Raw genomic sequence first — 17,044 nt, 5'->3', positions numbered from 1 at the left:
CCGGGCTGCTATACATAGGCCAGCCCTGCCCCGGCGAGGTGCTGAATGGAGCAGGCTCAGCCTTATCAACCCAGCGTGTCATCAGAGGGTATTTTTGGGGACAGCAGCTGCAGGCATTTGTAACGTCTGGTCCCTGCGCGCTGACACCCAGGAGCCGAGCTGGGGGAAGCGGCAGGAGCTGGTGCCGGCACTGGGAGACACGGGGAGAGGCAGCGGAGCGAGGTGTGTGCATGGCGCAGGGGACTGGGCTGTGGGGCTGCATGGGGCAGGGCGATGGGGGAAGGGGTTGGTTGAGGGGGCAGTGGGGCGGCTGAGCCACTGAGGCTGTCCGTGTCTGCAGGAGCTGCTGTAGGGTGCCCGTGGGTCTGGGGAGCGTGTGGCCGAGGAGGTGGCTCTGAATGGATGCACCTTCCCAGGGGTAGGGGTCTGGGAGGAGAAGCTGGCCCTGGACCCTGCTACTCCTTGGGGACCGGCCCTCTCCCACCGTCCCCTCTGGCTCATTCAGGGAGTATTTTGGTTTCTCTTCCCCCTGCCCGAGGGAGGCAGAGACACCTCTGCCCCAGCCTCGGCTACGGTGCGGGCAGAGGCTGGGGTGCGCTCGCCCAGGGGAGGCTCCTGCCCGTGACCATGGGCAGTTACCCGCGGTGCTGGGGATGCAGGCAAGTGCCCTCCGAAAGCAGGACCTGTCCCCCAGGCCTTCCCTCTGCCCCTGGGGCTTGAGCGACTGATTATTTCCAGCCGTGGTTTTCAATACCCAAGGGCTGGATCCTGCCTGTGGGACCACACTCTGGACGGGGACCTGTCCCCGGGGGAGCCCCGCTCCGCCCCAGGGCAGGGCCCTGCGGGGGGCCGCTGGGTGCAGGGGGTCCCTTGCCCCTCTGAGCCCAGGAGGAAGCGCCCGGATCGGGCCGGGTGCCTCCTGCCCGCGACAGCCCCATATCGGCACCTGCCTGCTGAGCCAGCCCAGATGCTGCAGGAATGCGGCTCTGCCCCCACCCGATACTGCAGGAATGCCCCGGGGGTGGGGAAGGGGCGGGCTGGGCCCGTCCTGCCTCGGCCATCCCCCTCCCCAGCACCCGGCGAGCAGCTGCCTGTGCTCCCCGTCTAGGCAGGGGTCCCACGCCGCCGAGCTGGGGTCCCCTCTGCGACCCTGGGGCAGGCAGCCCTGGGCTGTGGGCGCCACAGCCTCTCGGGGTGCAAAGACCCCCTTTTGTCACCCCTTCTGTTGCTGCTGGGCCGGGAAATGGGTGATTCGGGCTGAGACAGGAGCGTATCCAGCAGGCGGGGGGTGCTCAGAGCGAGGGTGATGCTCCTGTGGCATGGGCTCAGCGCTGGGGGCTTCACTCCAGGCGGGGGTCCCTCCCAGCAGTGCTCCACGCCGGTCCCTTCGCCGAAGCCTGAGCCCCCGCCCCTGTTGGTCTGTGCATCCCCCCAGGCTGATGATCCCTGCTGCTGCCCTGGCCAGCCGCCTGCCGTGATCCCGGGAAGGTGGCGATGGAGGGGTTCGGGGGAGCCCCCAGGTTCCTGGCCTATCCACGTGCCTTCACCGTGCAAAGTGGTGCCGACGCGGTCCTGAGCTGCCAGATCACGGGCGACCCCCGGCCAAGCATCCTCTGGGAGAAAGACAAGACCCCGATCGAGCCCGCAGGCCGCTTCCACGTGGAGGCCAAGGGGGACCTGTACAGCCTGCTGGTGTCCCGCACCACCCCTCAGGACAGCGGGCTCTACGTCTGCAAGGCCAAGAACAGCGTTGGCGAGACCTATGCCGCCGCCACGCTCAAGGTGGAGGTGGGGGAGCCCGAGGAAGACGGATACTCGGGTGGCGAGGTGCCCGCCTTCCTCGTTGCCCCCTCGTCCACGCGGGTGTGCCGGGGGGAGGATGTGATGTTCGCCTGCAGGGTGTCCGGGCAGCCCTGCCCGGTGCTGGAGTGGGAGAAGGATGGGCGCAAGCTCTCTGACCTCTTTGAGAGCAGCCACTTCGCAGTGGGGCAGGAGCCGGAGGACTGGCACTTCCTGAAGCTGTTCGGTGCCCGGCCCCCGGACGGGGGGGTGTACGTGTGCCGGGCACGCAGCGGCTCCCGGGAGGCCCTGGCTGCTGCCGTGCTCCTGGTCGAACCCCGGGCGCTGCCAGACGGGCTCCCCAGTGGCTCTCCTCCTGACAGCCCCAAGCCGCTGGCAGAGCAGCAGCGGCGGCGGCGGCATGTGGCAGGACGGCATGCGGGACTGGAGACCCGGGTGCCCAATGGCGCGGTGCCAGCCGGGGCGCCGGGGGCCAAGGCATTCGCCGTGAGTGCAGGGAAGCACGCCAAGTTTCGCTGCTATGTCACCGGCAAGCCCAAGCCAGAGATCATCTGGCAGAAGGATGGCGAGCCCCTCACCCCTGGCCGCAGGCACCTCATCTATGAGGACCGGGAGGGCTACTTCATCCTCAAGGTGCTGTACTGCAAACCCCAGGACCGGGGGCTGTATGTCTGCACCGCGTCCAACACCGCCGGCCAGACCCTCAGCGCGGTTCAGCTCCATGTGAAAGGTAGGAGGGTGGACAAGTGCTGCCAGGGGCAGCCGGGTGCTGGGGGCGTCCAGGGCTTTTTGTCTGGCAGGGATGCGTCTGTGTGTGAGCCCAGCATCCCTGGTCTTCCTCCTGCCCCATGCAGCTGGGGTCACCCCAGGCTCCTCTGGACAGAGCTGCGGGCTGGATGCAGGGGATGCTGGGCTCTCCCCGGGAGCTGTCCCCCCATCTGCGCCCCTCTCTCCTTGCAAGCAGAGAGGTGGCGTCTCTGGAGGTCTGTGGGTGTCCAGCCATGAGTGGGGACAGTGCCTTGGTGACAAATTCCCTTGGAAGTGCCGAGTGGTTTTGGCAGGCAGCCCTGCAGGGCATGGCTCCAAGCATCTGCACTGGTGGCAGCCCCATCCCCCAGTGCCACCCTGCCAGCTGGGGACAGCCCGCCGCTAGGGTGACCCGGCACCTGGTGCATCCCCCACCTGCACCCCACTGCTCCCCTCTGCTGAGACGCCTGCCACGGCATGCTGGCGTGCACGCTTCTGCATCCCCCAAAACTCCCTGCTGAGATGCTGGGGGCATTGCTGGGTGTCCCCAGTCCGTGCCCTGGTTCCCTCCACTCTGGGAGATGTGCTTCCCAGGGCAGTGCCTGTCCCACGCGGGCCAAAGAGGAGAGGGACGGAGAAGGCCCAAGGGCTCGGCACTGATTGTGAGCTGGGAGAGCCCCAAGCAAAGGGCTGCCAGTGTGCGCCGTGCCCCACACATCCTCAGTGCCCATCTCTCCCGGCGGCAGAGCACCGGCTGCGGTTCCAGGTGCAGCTGGCAGACGTGGAGGTGGCGGAGCGGGAGGATGCCGTGCTGGAGTGCCAGGTGCCTCTGGAGACCATCCCCACTGCCTGGTACCTGGAGGACAGGGAGCTGCAGCCCAGCCACAAGTACGTGATGGAGGAGCGGGGCGTGCTGCGGCGCCTGACCATCCGTGACGCCCGCACCGATGATGACGGCATCTACCTCTGCCAGATGAAGGACAAGGGGCGCAGCATCGCTGAGGTCTCCGTCCGAGGTGGGGGTCAGGTCTCCAGCCACATGGCTTTGCCTTCCTATCACCCTCCTTGCCAGGCTCTCCACTGCCCCTTGCATCTGCCTTCCCACCGTTTGGCCGTGGCTGCTGCCCCTCCTCGACCTCCTCCTCCTCCTCCTGTCTCCCACCCCAGGGAGCCCCACCCTGCTCCCCAGCATCCCTCCTCGGCTCTCATGCATCTCCTCCCTTAGGGGTGATCATGAAGCGGCTGCCGCGGAAGCTGGACGTGATGGAGGGGGAGAATGCGGTTTTCTGCGTGGAGACACGGGAGGCGGCAGAGGGGATCTGCTGGAGCCGGGATGGGCTGCAGCTACGGGAGTCGCCCCACACCGTGCTGAAGAGCTTTGGCAGGACACACCTCCTGGTGCTGGTGCACGTCACCCGCCAGGACGCAGGCATCATCTCCTTCGCCATTGGGGAGTCACAGACATCCTCCCAGCTCCGGGTCAAGTGTAAGCCCCAGGCTCGGAGGGGTCCCATGTCCTCCATCCTGCCCAGTCACGGGGGGTGACACGGGGGAGAGATGCGATGGGCACCCAAAGCCCTGAGGATGTGATGCTGTGATGGCTTTTTGGGGAAGGGGGCTTTTAGCAGGGCTCCAGGGCCCCAGCTCCACTGGCACTCACAAGCCCCTGTAACCAGCACCATGTTACATGGGAGCAAGACCATCCTCTCCATCCTCTCCATCAGAGAGAGGATCCCCAGAGAAACAGGCTGTGTAGCCCCACTCAGCCCCTCTGCCACCCCGCCGGGAGCCTCGCTGCTGTCCCCAAGCAGGCAACACGGGCTGTGACTTGCAGGTGTGAAGCATGACCCCCCGAGCGCACCGGTGGCAGCCGAGATGAGTGTGGCAGAGAGCAACGCGGCCCTGCTGACGTGGTGCCCTGCGCCCGACACCCACCTCCGCCCCCCCAGCCGCTACCTGCTGGAGCGGCGGGAGGCAGCGGGGGGCGAGTGGGTGCAGTGCCTCGCCACTGACCTGCCCGGCCGCGTGCGGGTGCTGGGCGACAGTGTGCCCCGCGAGGCTGACTACTGCTTCCGCGTCTGCGCCGCCAACGAGCACGGCAGGAGCAGTCCCGTGGAGTTCCCCGGCTCCGTGCATCTCGGTGAGGGCACCAAGCTGGGGGCCCCCACCTGAGACCCAGCTCTCCCCAGGCACCAGCTGGGATGTCGTGCCATGGCATGCTGCTGGCCGGTGCCGCCCGGACTGAGTCTGGTTGTGCTCCAGCCCCGGCAGCTCGCCTGGAGAGGGGTCTGCAGGATGTGCGGGTGCGGGACGGCGAGGACGCGCGATTCTCCCTGGAGCTGTCGGCTGCAGTGCACGGCGCCTGGTTCCTCAATGGTGCCAGACTTGGTGAGGAGGAGGCAGGCGGCCGGTGCAGTGTGCAGCACCATGGGACAGAGCACTCGCTGCTGATCCGGGGAGCGCAGCTGGCCGACAGTGGGGCCCAGGTCACCTTTGTGTCCGGTGGTGTGCGGGACTCGGCCACACTACACGTGCAAGGTGAGCGGGGCGCTAGCCTTGGGGTCCTGCCAGGAGAAGAGCAGCAGGTGGTCTCATGCTGGAGGATGCTTCTCACCCCTCTGCAATGTCTCTCAGCCCTGCAGGTCCGCATCACCCCGGTGCCCAAGGCTGAGTGGCTCCGGGAGGTGCCAGCAGGGCTGCCTGTGCTGCTGGAGTGCCAGGTGTCCCCCCCAGGTGCCACCGTCCACTGGCTGAAGGACGGCGAGGCCGTGCCCCTGGACGACGTTATTGCAGTGCAGGCAGAGGGCTGCATGCGGAGGCTGCTCCTCCGCTCGGCTGGTCCCTCGGACACTGGCACATACACCTGTGATGCCGGGGATGATGCCGTGAGCTTTGTGGTGACCGTGACTGGTGAGCTGGGGACAGCGTGCAGGAGCCTGGACCCCACCTCCTGACAGTGCTCCTGCCCCTCTTCTTGCCCCCATGATGGGGCTGAAAGCTGCCATCAGTCGGGTGCCCGTGCTGAGCCCCGCGTTATCCCCGGCAGAGGCACCGGTGAGGATCGTCGGCTCCAACGAGGAGGCCCCCCACGCCTACGAGGCCGGGCAGCGCGTGGAGCTGTGGTGCCAGCTGTCCCGCCCAACGGCCCCGGTGCGCTGGTACAAGGACGGGGAGGAGGTGGAGGCGGGCGAGAGCCTGGTGCTGGAGCAGGAGGGGCCGCGGCACCGGCTGGTGCTGCCCTGTGCCCGGCCGCAGGACGCGGGGGAGTTCGTCTGCGACGCTGGTGGGGACTCCGTCTTCTACACCATCACTGTGGCAGGTGGGTGTGATGCAGACAGGCTGGCAGGGTCACATCTTGGGGGGCTTTCTTTGGTGGTGCAGGGTGCCACAGCACGTGTCACTGTTGGTGTCGCTGTCGCTTGCTGCTCTGGGGTTGGGGATGCTCGTCAGAGATGCTCTTGCTGGGTCCTCACCAGGTCAGGCGGGCAGGGTCTTTGCAGCAGCTCCGGTGCATAAAACCACCCAGACTGACTGGCCAAGGGGACAGCTCGCTCTGCTGGTCCGAAACGCTCGGGCACCCGAGGGCAGGCACCCAGCACCCCCACGCTGGGGTGTTTGCCGGACCTCTCCCACGGCCAGTAAACAAGCCCTCCTCTGAGTTCCTAAAAATAGTGGGTACGAGCGCCCGGCACCTGGCGTGGGGTGACTCACGGTTGGACATCACTCTGACGGACGGTGTTAGTTGCTGACCTGAAAATTAGCAGTTGCCTGGATACCGACGATTGGGCAGCGTTTGCTGGGTGCGAGCGGGGGACGGGGACGGCGTCCCACAGCGGCTGCTGGCGTCGCCGGCTGGCAGAGGATGATGAAAGCTGAAAGCGAGTGAAAGACTCCCCCTTGCTGGCCCCAAAACCCACAATCCTGCAACCACAGGAAGGCGACCGGGGGCAGAGCTAAAGCTCGGTTAAAAGGCTCCACAACCGCAGCGGTAAAACCTCTCCACGGTGTTAATACATGGCAAAGTACCAAAGCTGATGGCAGAGGACGTAGGAGTGAAGATGGGATGAGTGACAAGAGATGCTGGAAGAGTCAGTGAAGTGGTGACGGCTGGGAGGGTGAAGAAAGGAGGGGTTTAGTGTGCTAAAGGCAAAATTGCCGGTGGGAAGGACAGGCAGCGTGTGCTCTGGGCAGAGGCAGGAGGCATCGTCTGCCCCGCGGGGGAGCTTCCCTAGGGTGGGAGGGGGAAACACCATCTGCTGAAGCTCAGCTTTTCGGCTGAGCAGCTTTGCATAACTTAGGTGGAAGGGTCTTAGAGAGGCTGGCTCGGTTCGATCAGGATTTGGCCATCGGTGTCACTGGCGGGGCTGGGGGTGGGTGCCAGGAGGCCCAGGCTGGCACCTCTCTGGCGCGAGTGCTGGGCTGGCTGCTGCAAGCAGCACTGCTGTGGCACGCTTGGGTTTCCCCGAGGCATCCCAGCTATCCCCCAGGGCCTGCTGCGGCGTGGAGCCCGCCTGCCTCAAGCCCGGCCGCCCCCGCGCGTCTCTGGGTTTTCCGGCAGCTGCCAAGCACCGGGGCTCCCTCGGAGCCGGCAGCGGGGCTGGGGCCAGAGCCATGCTGCCCGCCGAAGGCTGGCACATCACCCCCTCCTCGCTTTGGTGCCGTTCAACATCTCCAGCTGCACTTCAGCGACGTGATTGCTTTTAGCAGGCCCAGGGAGACAGGCGGCCGCCGAGCGTTTGATCAGGGAGCCGGGCGGATGCAGGCTCAGCGTGGCGCAGGTTGAACGCTGCAAACTGGCGCCGCGCCGCTCTCGCGCGCTGCGGGGCTGCGGTGCGCTGCTGAGCCTGGGCATTGTGGCTGGAAACTGTCGGGAAAGTTTCTCATGGCAGCTGCGGGCCATGAGAAGGGCAGGTGGCTGCCTGGCCGCCAGCGTGCTCTGGTGCCCGCTGTGCCCTGTACCTGCCCGGAGTCACGGGCTGGCTGCGCACCCGTGGCAGGGTCCAGGCCAGCTACAGCCCGCTGCAACACGCGTGGCCGGGCAGGCGGTGTTGGCTGCTGCAAGCAGGGGCCGCATCCTGACCTTCTCCCAGGAGAGAGGAGGGCTGGTCACCTAAAGCTTGTACTGGGAGCCCCTCCGCCTTTAGACATCCGACTCAAGTCAGCAGGGAGATGTGAGCAGTGGCACGCATTTCGTGTGTAACCGATTAACGGTAGCATCGAGCGAGCACTGCAATCTGGCATGGGGTCCCAGGTCCTGGTGAGCCAGAGCGATGAGGCTGCTGGCCGCAAGTGAGTCACATGCCTGCACCACAGTGTCAGCAAACACCAAGGCTGAGCCGAGACAGAAGCACTAGCCAGGACCCGGTGGCCTCGGAAACAGGGAGACAGGCAGAGGGGTGGGCACCCCCTCTGCTGGCACCACAGACGGCAATTAGCAGTGCTGCGGCTCGCTAACGAGGCACTTGCCTATCTGCATCCTTCCTCCACGTCCCTCAGCTCCGTCCCAGGGTAGAACAGGGCAGGTACTGTGGGAGCCGAGGGCACAGCAGCGATTTACAGCCATCTGGAAGCTGGGTGCTCCTCCTGGGTGCGATGGGTGAGGAGAAGAGGGAGCCCCAGGCAGGGCAGCCCAGCCGCTTGTGCTATGCGGGGCGCAGATGAGGAGGTGCCCTCCAGCCTTAAAGCCAAGGAGCCGGTGAAGCCATTGCTCCACGCAGGGCTGTGACTGCCACCATCATCTGCTCTGGTCTTTACATCCTGGCTGAGCCCCGCGTTATCCCCGGCAGAGGCACCGGTGAGGATCGTCGGCTCCAACGAGGAGGCCCCCCACGCCTACGAGGCCGGGCAGCGTGTGGAGCTGTGGTGCCAGCTGTCCCGCCCAACGGCCCCGGTGCACTGGTACAAGGACGGGGAGGAGGTGGAGGCGGGTGAGAGCCTGGTGCTGGAGCAGGAGGGGCCGCGGCACCGGCTGGTGCTGCCCTGTGCCCGGCCGCAGGACGCGGGGGAGTTCGTCTGCGACGCTGGTGGGGACTCCGTCTTCTACACCATCACTGTGGCAGGTGGGGGCAACGCACAGCTACAGCCTTCTCCCCCTTCTCCCCCTGCCCTGGCTCCCTGCTCATGCTGCCATTCCACCGGCAGCTGCAGCATCTTGGCTGCCCCTCACCTCCTCATGAGCAGCTCCTTGCCCGTGCCCCTGGGCTGGAGGGGGATGCGGGCAGGGGCAGGTCAGCTGCTCTGTCTCCTCCCGCAGCCCTGTGCCATGCTTCCCCTCCGCACCCCAGGGCACGGCCACGCTGCCTGCCCATGGGTTCTGCCACCTCACGCCCCAGCCCTGGTGCTCCCTCACCTTTCAGCTACCAGCACTGCAGGGCTGGGATGACCCCGGCCGCTGGCCCCAGGGCAGGTAGGATGGAGGCCAAGTGACACAGGGTCTTGGTCCTCTCAGCCCCACCAGTCCACATGGCCCCAGTGCCCAAGGCACAGCAGCTCCAAGAGGTGCTGGCAGGGCTGCCCGTGCTGCTGGAGTGCCAGGTGTCCCCCCCACATGCCCCTGCCCACTGGCTGAAGGACGGTGAGGCCGTGGTCCCAACTGTGGTCCTGTCCATCCGCTCAGAGGGATGCTCGCAGAGGCTGCACACTCCCACAGCCGCACTGTCCGACTCGGGGATGTACACCTGCGATGCTGGGGATGATGCCGCCAGCTTCAGGGTGACCGTGAGCGGTGAGCTGCCGGGGGATGCCTGTCCTCACGTGGGGCTCACCCAGCACTGCGGCTGAGCCCCTCCGTGTGTCCCCCGGCAGAGGCACCGGTGAGGATCGTCGGCTCCAACGAGGAGGCCCCCCACGCCTACGAGGCCGGGCAGCGCGTGGAGCTGTGGTGCCAGCTGTCTCGCCCAACGGCCCTGGTGCGCTGGTACAAGGACGGGGAGGAGGTGGAGGCGGGCGAGAGCCTGGTGCTGGAGCAGGAGGGGCCGCGGCACCGGCTGGTGCTGCCCTGTGCCCGGCTGCAGGACGCGGGGGAGTTCGTCTGCGATGCCGGGGATGCGTCTGTCTCCTTCCACGTCTCGGTGGCAGGTTGGTGGCACAGCAGGGATGTCCTGGGAAGGGCAGCGCTGCCCCGGCTCTGTGCCATGGGGTCCCCAGCCCTCTCCCTGCCCTCAGCATCGAGAAGGAGGGGGTGCGGCTGCATCGCCCCGGGGCCGGCGGGTGCCCCCCTCCAGCCGTGCTGGGCTGGTGCTGTGTGCCCACCGCCCCTGCCCTCGAGCAGCTCCTGCCCCTTGCACCGGGGTGAGATGCTGTAGCATCCGTGCAGCCCCACGGGGACAGGGACACAGCTGACAGTAAGTAGGGACAGCAGACCCAGGAGCGGTGCAGAAAGCAGGTCTCACACCCTTCTTCCACATACCCGGCAGAGCCGCCAGTGAGGATCCTGCAACCTCCGCAGCGCTCGCTGGAGCTGCTGGTGCAGGCACCGGGGCGCGTGGAGCTGCGCTGCGAGCTCTCCATGCCAGACGCTCCCGTGCGCTGGTTCAAGGACGGGCTGGAGGTGGATGAGACCGACAACCTGATGCTGCTGGCGGAGGGGCCCTGGCGCTGCCTCCTCATCCCCAGGAGCAGTGCGGAGGACACGGGCGAGTACATCTGCGAGAGCAAGGATGAGGCCGTCTCCTTCGACGTCAAGGTGTCAGGTCAGCAGGGACCCAGGAGCAGGGAGGCACTGATGGGGCTCTGGCCACGGGGTCTTTCCCAGCCTGGGCGAGGGGGACTGGCTCCTCCATGGTGATGCAGCCGGTGGGTGCCCACCCCCTGGGCCACCCAGCACGGGTGCTTGCCTGGGGCTGGCAGCAGAGGCATCCCCAGGGCTGCGTTGTCTCCGCGCTGCTTTGCATCACAGCCATGCCATCCTTGCAGAGCCGCCAGTGAGGATCCTGCAGCCCCGCAGACCTCCCCCCGTCATGACGGTGTCCCCGGGGGAGACGGTGACGCTGGGCTGTGAGCTGTCCCGCGCGGATGCGCACGTGCGCTGGGCCAAGGAGGGCGTCAGGCTGGAGGCTGGGGGCAGCCTGGTGCTGGAGGAGGAGGGTGCTCACCGCCGCCTGCTCATCCCTGCGGCCCGAGCCGAGCACTCCGGAAAATATGTCTGCGACGCCGACGATGACACAGTGACCTTCACCGTCCAAGTGTCGGGTGAGCAAGAGGCTGGGGGAGACCCTGGTAGGGGGTGCTGGGTGCACGGACCCCAGACACCTCGGCTCTGTTGGTGTTGGGTGCTGCAGACCCGCTGGTCAGGATCCTGGAGAGGGACGTCCTGCCGACTCACCGGCATTGCCGGGCCATGGAGGACCTGGTGCTGGAGGTGCACCTCTCGCACGCCCACGGGGAGGTGAAGTGGTACAAGGATGGGGAGAAGTTGCAGGACACGGGGCGTGTGCGGCTGGAGGAGGATGGGGCGCGCCGCTCCCTCGTCGTCCTGGGTGCCACAGGCAGGGACACGGGGGAGTATCTCTGCGACACCGGCGACGACAGCATCGTCTTCGTTGTCAACGTGGAAGGTTAGTGGGAGGTCCTGGGGGAAACGGCTAGCGGGGCGAGGACCGAGGTGGGTCCCTGGCTGCTGCGAGGCTGGTGTGGGGCTGGGCTGGGTGGCAGTGAGCGTGGGGAAGCTGGTGGGTGGGCACAGGGAGCGGGCTGCACCCACGAGGGGGCTTTGTGCAAGCCCCTGCACTGCCCAGCTGCAGCCAGAGAAGGCCCGGACAGGACCTGGCCATTGCAGCACCCGGCACAGGCTGCTGCTCCCGCGGTGACAGCCTGTCTCTGCAGTCCCAGAGCCACCAGTGACCATCGTGGGCAGCATGGGCGCCGTGGAGCATTGCTGTCTGGTGGCTGGGGAGGACCTGGTGCTGGCTTGTGAGCTCTCCCGGCCTGACGCCACCGTGCGCTGGCTCCGGGACGGCCAGGAGGTGCAGCCGGGTGAGCGGGTGGAGGTGGAGGCCCGCGGGGTGCTGCGGCAGCTCACCATCCATGGGGCGCAGCCCAGCGACTCGGGGTGCTACGTCTGCGATGCCGCCAGTGACCACGCGGTGACGAGCGTGGAGGTGTCGGGTGAGCTGGCAGGAGCTCAGCACCCCGGGGGTCCCCAGCACGGTGGGATTGTGCTGCAGCCTTGGGCGAGGGGAGGGGACGCCTCTGTGACCCCACTGATGGTGGGGACCAGCTCAGCAGCATGGCAGGGGAGGGCAGGAGCCGTGTCCCCAGCCCCACAGGAGCCGTCAGCCAGGAAGGGGCATGTCAGGGTCGTGGTGAGACGCATCCCTCCCACCTCCCCCAGCCAAAGGCTGGTTAAATTTAGCCTTGGCCGGCTCCCAGGCGCCGCTCCTCCTGCTTCGGCTGCCAAGGGCTGAACTCAGCCCAGACCCTTATCAGCTGGAGATGGAGGGCTGTGCAGGGTGGGAGAGGGCCTGGCACAGGCCGGTGTCCCAGCTCCCCAGCAAGGCACTCGGAATGGGGGGGACACCGAAATGAATGGCCCCAACCCAGCAGCTGAGCTGCCTGTGCAGGGAGGGATGCAGGAGCGACGGACTCTACTGCCGTCCCTGCCTGGGGCCCCTTCCCCAAGGGGACCCCGAGCTGCCAGACCCCACCAGCCTGCATGCCTGCCTGCCCCACCGGGAGCCCCAGCCGGCCCCACAGCAACCCCCAGCCACTCACAGCATCCTGCAGCTGGATGCGCCATGAGCCCCATCAGCCCCACAGCCCTCCTGCCCCACGGTGACTCACTGTGGGCATCGCCACCTCTCCGCTCGCAGCGGTCCCGTCCCTGCGCTGCCCTGCACCGTGGGGACACCCCTGAGCCCTGCCTTGTCCCCCGTGCCCCCCAGCCCGGCCCGTACGCATTGTCAACAAGGAGGAGGCGCAGAGCCCGCTGGAGGTCCTGGAGGGGGACAGTGTGACGCTGGTGGCCCGGCTGTCCCTGGAGACGGCAGCGGCGCAGTGGCAGAAGGACGGACAGACGCTGCACTCAGGCGGGCGGCTGCTGGTGTGCAGCGAGGGCCCTGCACGCAGCCTCACCATCAAGCAAGCGGAGCTGGGCGACAGCGGCATCTTCCTCTGCGATGCCGGTGATGATGAGGTGCATTTCACACTGCACGTGAAAGGTGAGCCTGGAGGTGTCCCTCACCCGTGCCGGGGGGCAGGAGCCGTCCCCTGCCCTGCACCGGGATGCTTTGTGCCCCCATCCCACGCTGGTGCCGCAGGCAGGGGTACGGCTAAGCCCAGGGCTCCCTTGGCACAGAGGCGCCCGTGCTGTTCGTGAACAAGCGGGAGGAGCAGGAGAAGCTGCTGGTGCTGGAGGGCGGCAGCGCCGTGCTCTCCGCCATCACCTCCACGGAGCGAGCTGACGTCACCTGGCTGGGCCCGTGGCAGGCAGCGGTGGCCAGCGAGCGCTGCGAGCTGCGGCAGGACGGCCGTGTGCACAGCCTCGTCCTCCACAACGTGGCCAAGGAGGACGCTGGTGTCTACACCTGCCTCTCCCCCCATGACCAGATGCAGTTCGACGTGAGCGTCCGAGGTGGGCGGTGGGGGGGCGGTGGGAGTGCTCGGGGACCCCCCTGTGACGGCAGCGGGTGCTGATGCGGGGGGTTTGGCCTTGCAGAGCTGCAGGTGAAGTTCCTGCGCGGGCTGTCGGATGTGCGTGCACGGCAGGGCGAGCGGGCGGTGCTGTGGTGCGAGCTCTGCAAGGCGCGGGGCGACGTGGTGTGGCGGAAGGACGGGCGGGCGCTGGCGCCTGGCCCCCGCTGGCAGATGATGGCAGAGGGGCGAGAGCGCTCGCTGGTGCTGAGCCGTGTGGAGCCTGAGGACGCTGGCGAGTACTGCTGCGAGTCCAACGACGATCGGACGCTGGCGACGCTGACGGTGCAGGGTGAGCTGTGCCCAAGGCTTGGCCGCCACCCTGGGGACTGCTGTGCCAGGCGGGTGGTGGGGAAGCTGGGCACAGCGATGGCAGGGGGTGCGGGTATGCTCAGCAGCTCTGCAGGATGGGGGGTCGCCGGTGCCGTGCCCCGATGCCCTGGCTGTAGTCCCCAGGGTGGTAGAGATCACCACGGAGCTGCAGAGCCTGACGGTGCTGGAGGGGGAGGACGCTACCTTCAAGTGCCTGGTGTCCCCTGAGGATGTGGCCGTGACCTGGCAGCTGAACGGCCAGCCCGTGGTCCCCGGCGAGCGGCTGCTGGTGACGAGGAGCGGGCTGTGCCACAGCCTCACCCTCCGGCAGTGCCAGCCGGGCGATGCGGCCACCGTGACGGCCAACGCCGAGGGGCTGGTGAGCATGGCCCGGCTGAGCGTGCAAGGTGAGGGGGAAGGAGCCAGCTGGGGCCCAGCCCGGGGCACAGCCCTGGGGCCGGACGCTGACCCGGCACATGGGCTGTGCAGAGGCACAGGTGCTGTTCGTGCGGAAGCTGCAGGACATGGTGGCAGAGGAGCAGGGGGACGTGTGCCTGGAGGTGGAGGTGAGCCACGAGGCCGCCGAGGTGCAGTGGCTGAAGCAGGGCATCCTCCTCCAGCCGGGCAGCAAGTACCAGCTGCAGGAGTCGGGGCGCCAGCGCACCCTTACCATCCGCTGCCTCGGCCCCGCCGACCGCGGCACCTACCGCTGCGAGAGCCTGCACGACCGCACGCAGGCCAGGCTCTGCGTGGAGCGTGAGTACCATGCCGGGGACAGGGATGGAGACGGGTGGGGATGGGGAGAGCACTAGCCTGCTGCAAGGATGCTGCAGGCTGGAGGAGGGAGCGTGGGCAGAGCTGGTACTCGGCTGGAAGGGGCGGTCAAGGGAGGTGAGCGTGGGGGTCAGGGATGAGCAGGGGTGGGCACCTGGTAAAAAGGGCTGGATTTAGGGGATCAGTCCCGCAAGCACAAACTGGGGAGCTGGCGTGTCCGGGGCTAAGCAGGCACCCGCTCATGGACATGGGTCCCTTGCAGCTCGGAAGGTGTCGATCCGGACGCCGCTGGCAGACGTGGAGACCTTCGAGAAGGAGACGGCCACCTTCCACCTGGAGCTGTCTCACCCCGGCGTGCCTGGGGTCTGGACGCGGGATGGCATCCGGGTGAAGCCCAGCAGCACGTGCCAGATCAGCGCCACGGGCTGCGGGCACAGCCTGACGCTGGAGGGGCTGGCGCTGGAGGACTCGGGCACCGTCACCTTCACCGCGGACACGCTGCGTTGCAGTGCCCGCCTGCTCGTGAGGGGTACGGTCACCGGGGCAGGCGTGGGGGCATGTGGCACCGGCGCTGCCCGTCCTGCAACTGTTTGGTTCCAGGGGACATGCCAGGGCTGAGCTGGGCCACTCTGGGCACATGCTGGCAGGTGTCCCCCTGTCCCCAGGGAGGAGAAGTGAGCTCAGCAGTGGGGACCCCCCGGCCAGGGTCTGGGTCCAGAGCCAGCTGGGACACCAGTGATGAGTGCTTGCCCGTGGTGGTGCCCCGGGAAGTGCCACCCTCGCCCCATGCCGAGATGCCCCGGGCACAGCTCCCCACCCCTGCAGCCCCAAGCCCATGTCCTTCCCCTTCCAAACTTTCCTGCCCTGTGTCCTCTCCCCTCAGAGCCTCCAGTCACGATGGTGAGGGTCCCACAGGACCTGGGGGTCCTGGAGACGGGGGTCGCCAGCTTCGAGTGTGAGCTCTCTCGCCCCAGCGCGGAGGTGAAGTGGTTCAAGGTGAGGGTTTGCCCCGATCCCCTCCAGCAGCGCCCAGCTGCGTCCTCCCCCCTGCTTTGCCCCCTGGCCGCTGCCCTCCCTGCCGGGGCTGCTGGCAGGGGAGGGAGGGGCAGAGCAGCGGGGTGCTGCCTGCTCGCACCCCTGAGCGCACGCTCCCCGGGCAGGACGGGCAGGAGCTGCGGCCGGGGCCCAATTGCCGCATCTACTCGGCGGGTCGGCGCTGCGTCCTGCAGCTGAGCCGCTGCGAGCTGGCCGATGCCGGCACCTACACCTGCGATGCGGGCGACTGCCGGGCCTCTGCCACGCTGCACGTCCAGGGTACGGCCGCCCCCCTCCCGGGGCACACGCACCCCCAAACCCTGTACCGCCCACTCCCCTCACCCTTGGCAGCCCTGGCACCCTGCCCCTCGCCCGCAGAGCGCCAGGTCCGCATCGTGCGGGACCTGCAGGACGCCCAGGTGCGGGAGGGCGACAACGCCATCTTCACCTGCGAGGCATCGCACGAGGACGTGAAGGGCGAGTGGTTCCGGGACGGGGAGAAAATCAAGGTCTCTGGCCTGGTGAAGATACGGCAAGAAGGTGGGGGTGCTGCCGGGCACTGCATCCCCTCCCGCCTCACACCCGGTTTGGGGCTGGGAGGGGGTGAATTTGAGCAAGGGTTGTTTGTGTGGACAAAGGGGGGGTCCATTCCCCCTGCCTGCTGTGCTGCCCATCACTGTCCCCTTGAGCCGGCCTCTCCCTCCCCAGGGACCCGGCATTTCCTGCTGCTCTGCGGCGTGCGCCCCGAGGACGCGGGACTCATCCGATTCGCGGCCGGGACGGCCATCTCGGAGGCCAGCCTGCGGGTGGAAGGTACCGGCGCGGGGTGCGAGGGCTGGCCGGGCTCCAGCACCAGGGCTGGGGTGCACCAGGGTCAGCTCATGGGGTCCCCACGGGAGCCCGCTCATCCCACGATGCCGATGGTTCCCCCCCGCCCGCCAGCGCTGCCCATCCGGATCGTGAAGCCACTGCGGGACAAGACGGTGCTGGCGCGGCACAAGGCAACGCTGGAGTGCACCGTGTCCCACGCCCGGGGCCGGGTGCGCTGGCTCCGTGGGGACACCGAGATCTTTGCTGGTGACAAGTACGAGATCTGCAACCTGGACTGCTACCGCACGCTCATCATCCACCACGTGGGCCCCGAGGACGAGGACTCGTACACGTGTGACGCCTTCGATGACCGCTCCACCGCCCGGCTCCTCGTGGAGGGTGAGGAGGCACCCGAGGGGGCACCACTGGGGGCTGGCAGTGCCGCCGTGCCTCGCAGCGGAGGGACACCGGGGGCCCTGTCCCCACACCCCACTGCTTGCAAGGGTCTGAGTGCTGGGGTGGGGGGAGCAGGCTGGGATATGGGACCAGGGGTCTGTGCCCCTTGGCTGGGACACCTCTTTTGGGTGCCCCGCCAGCTCTGGGGATGCTGCAGCTCTCCCTGACTCCCGTTGTCCCTGCAGGGAGCTAGGAGCCAGGATGCGGGCTGCACACAGACAGACAGACGCCGCTGCTGGGAGATGGGTCCATGCTTCCCCCAGGATGTACGGATACACAGACACCATCCCCAGCCTGCTCCGGCCTCAGGGCTCTGCATTAAACAGCATTTTTTTCTGACATGGCTTATTCCGCCCCAGCGAGCCAGGGTCCCATTAGGAGAAGGAGAGGTGGCACCGCTCTGCATCCCACCCAGCATCCCGGGGATCCCCACCCTCGGGGGCCCCCTCACCCCTGCCCCCCAGCGCAGTCCCTGGCCCCG

General features: G+C 67.7%; 1 protein-coding gene across 1 annotated transcript; it reads left to right on the top strand.

Moving 5' to 3' along the window:
- Positions 1-1,284: 1,284 nt before the first annotated feature.
- Positions 1,285-16,787, top strand: OBSL1 (obscurin like cytoskeletal adaptor 1). Its single transcript, XM_072874128.1, has 25 exons — positions 1,285-2,530; positions 3,294-3,563; positions 3,773-4,033; positions 4,382-4,687; positions 4,810-5,085; positions 5,182-5,457; positions 5,594-5,866; positions 8,334-8,606; positions 9,352-9,624; positions 9,963-10,238; positions 10,462-10,737; positions 10,827-11,102; positions 11,371-11,652; positions 12,429-12,704; positions 12,842-13,117; positions 13,202-13,468; positions 13,626-13,895; positions 13,978-14,244; positions 14,525-14,791; positions 15,146-15,258; positions 15,423-15,576; positions 15,676-15,837; positions 16,006-16,110; positions 16,240-16,506; positions 16,749-16,787. The coding sequence occupies exons 1-25, from the start codon at positions 1,495-1,497 to the stop codon at positions 16,754-16,756; spliced, it is 6,786 nt and encodes a 2,261-aa protein (XP_072730229.1). The 5' UTR covers positions 1,285-1,494; the 3' UTR covers positions 16,757-16,787.
- The last annotated feature ends 257 nt before the right edge of the window (positions 16,788-17,044 follow it).

Source organism: Ciconia boyciana, chromosome 10 (genome assembly GCF_034638445.1).
Source record: "Ciconia boyciana chromosome 10, ASM3463844v1, whole genome shotgun sequence".
In the NCBI taxonomy this organism is placed as follows: Eukaryota; Metazoa; Chordata; class Aves; order Ciconiiformes; family Ciconiidae; genus Ciconia; species Ciconia boyciana.
This window is presented reverse-complemented; position numbering and strand designations above follow the sequence as displayed.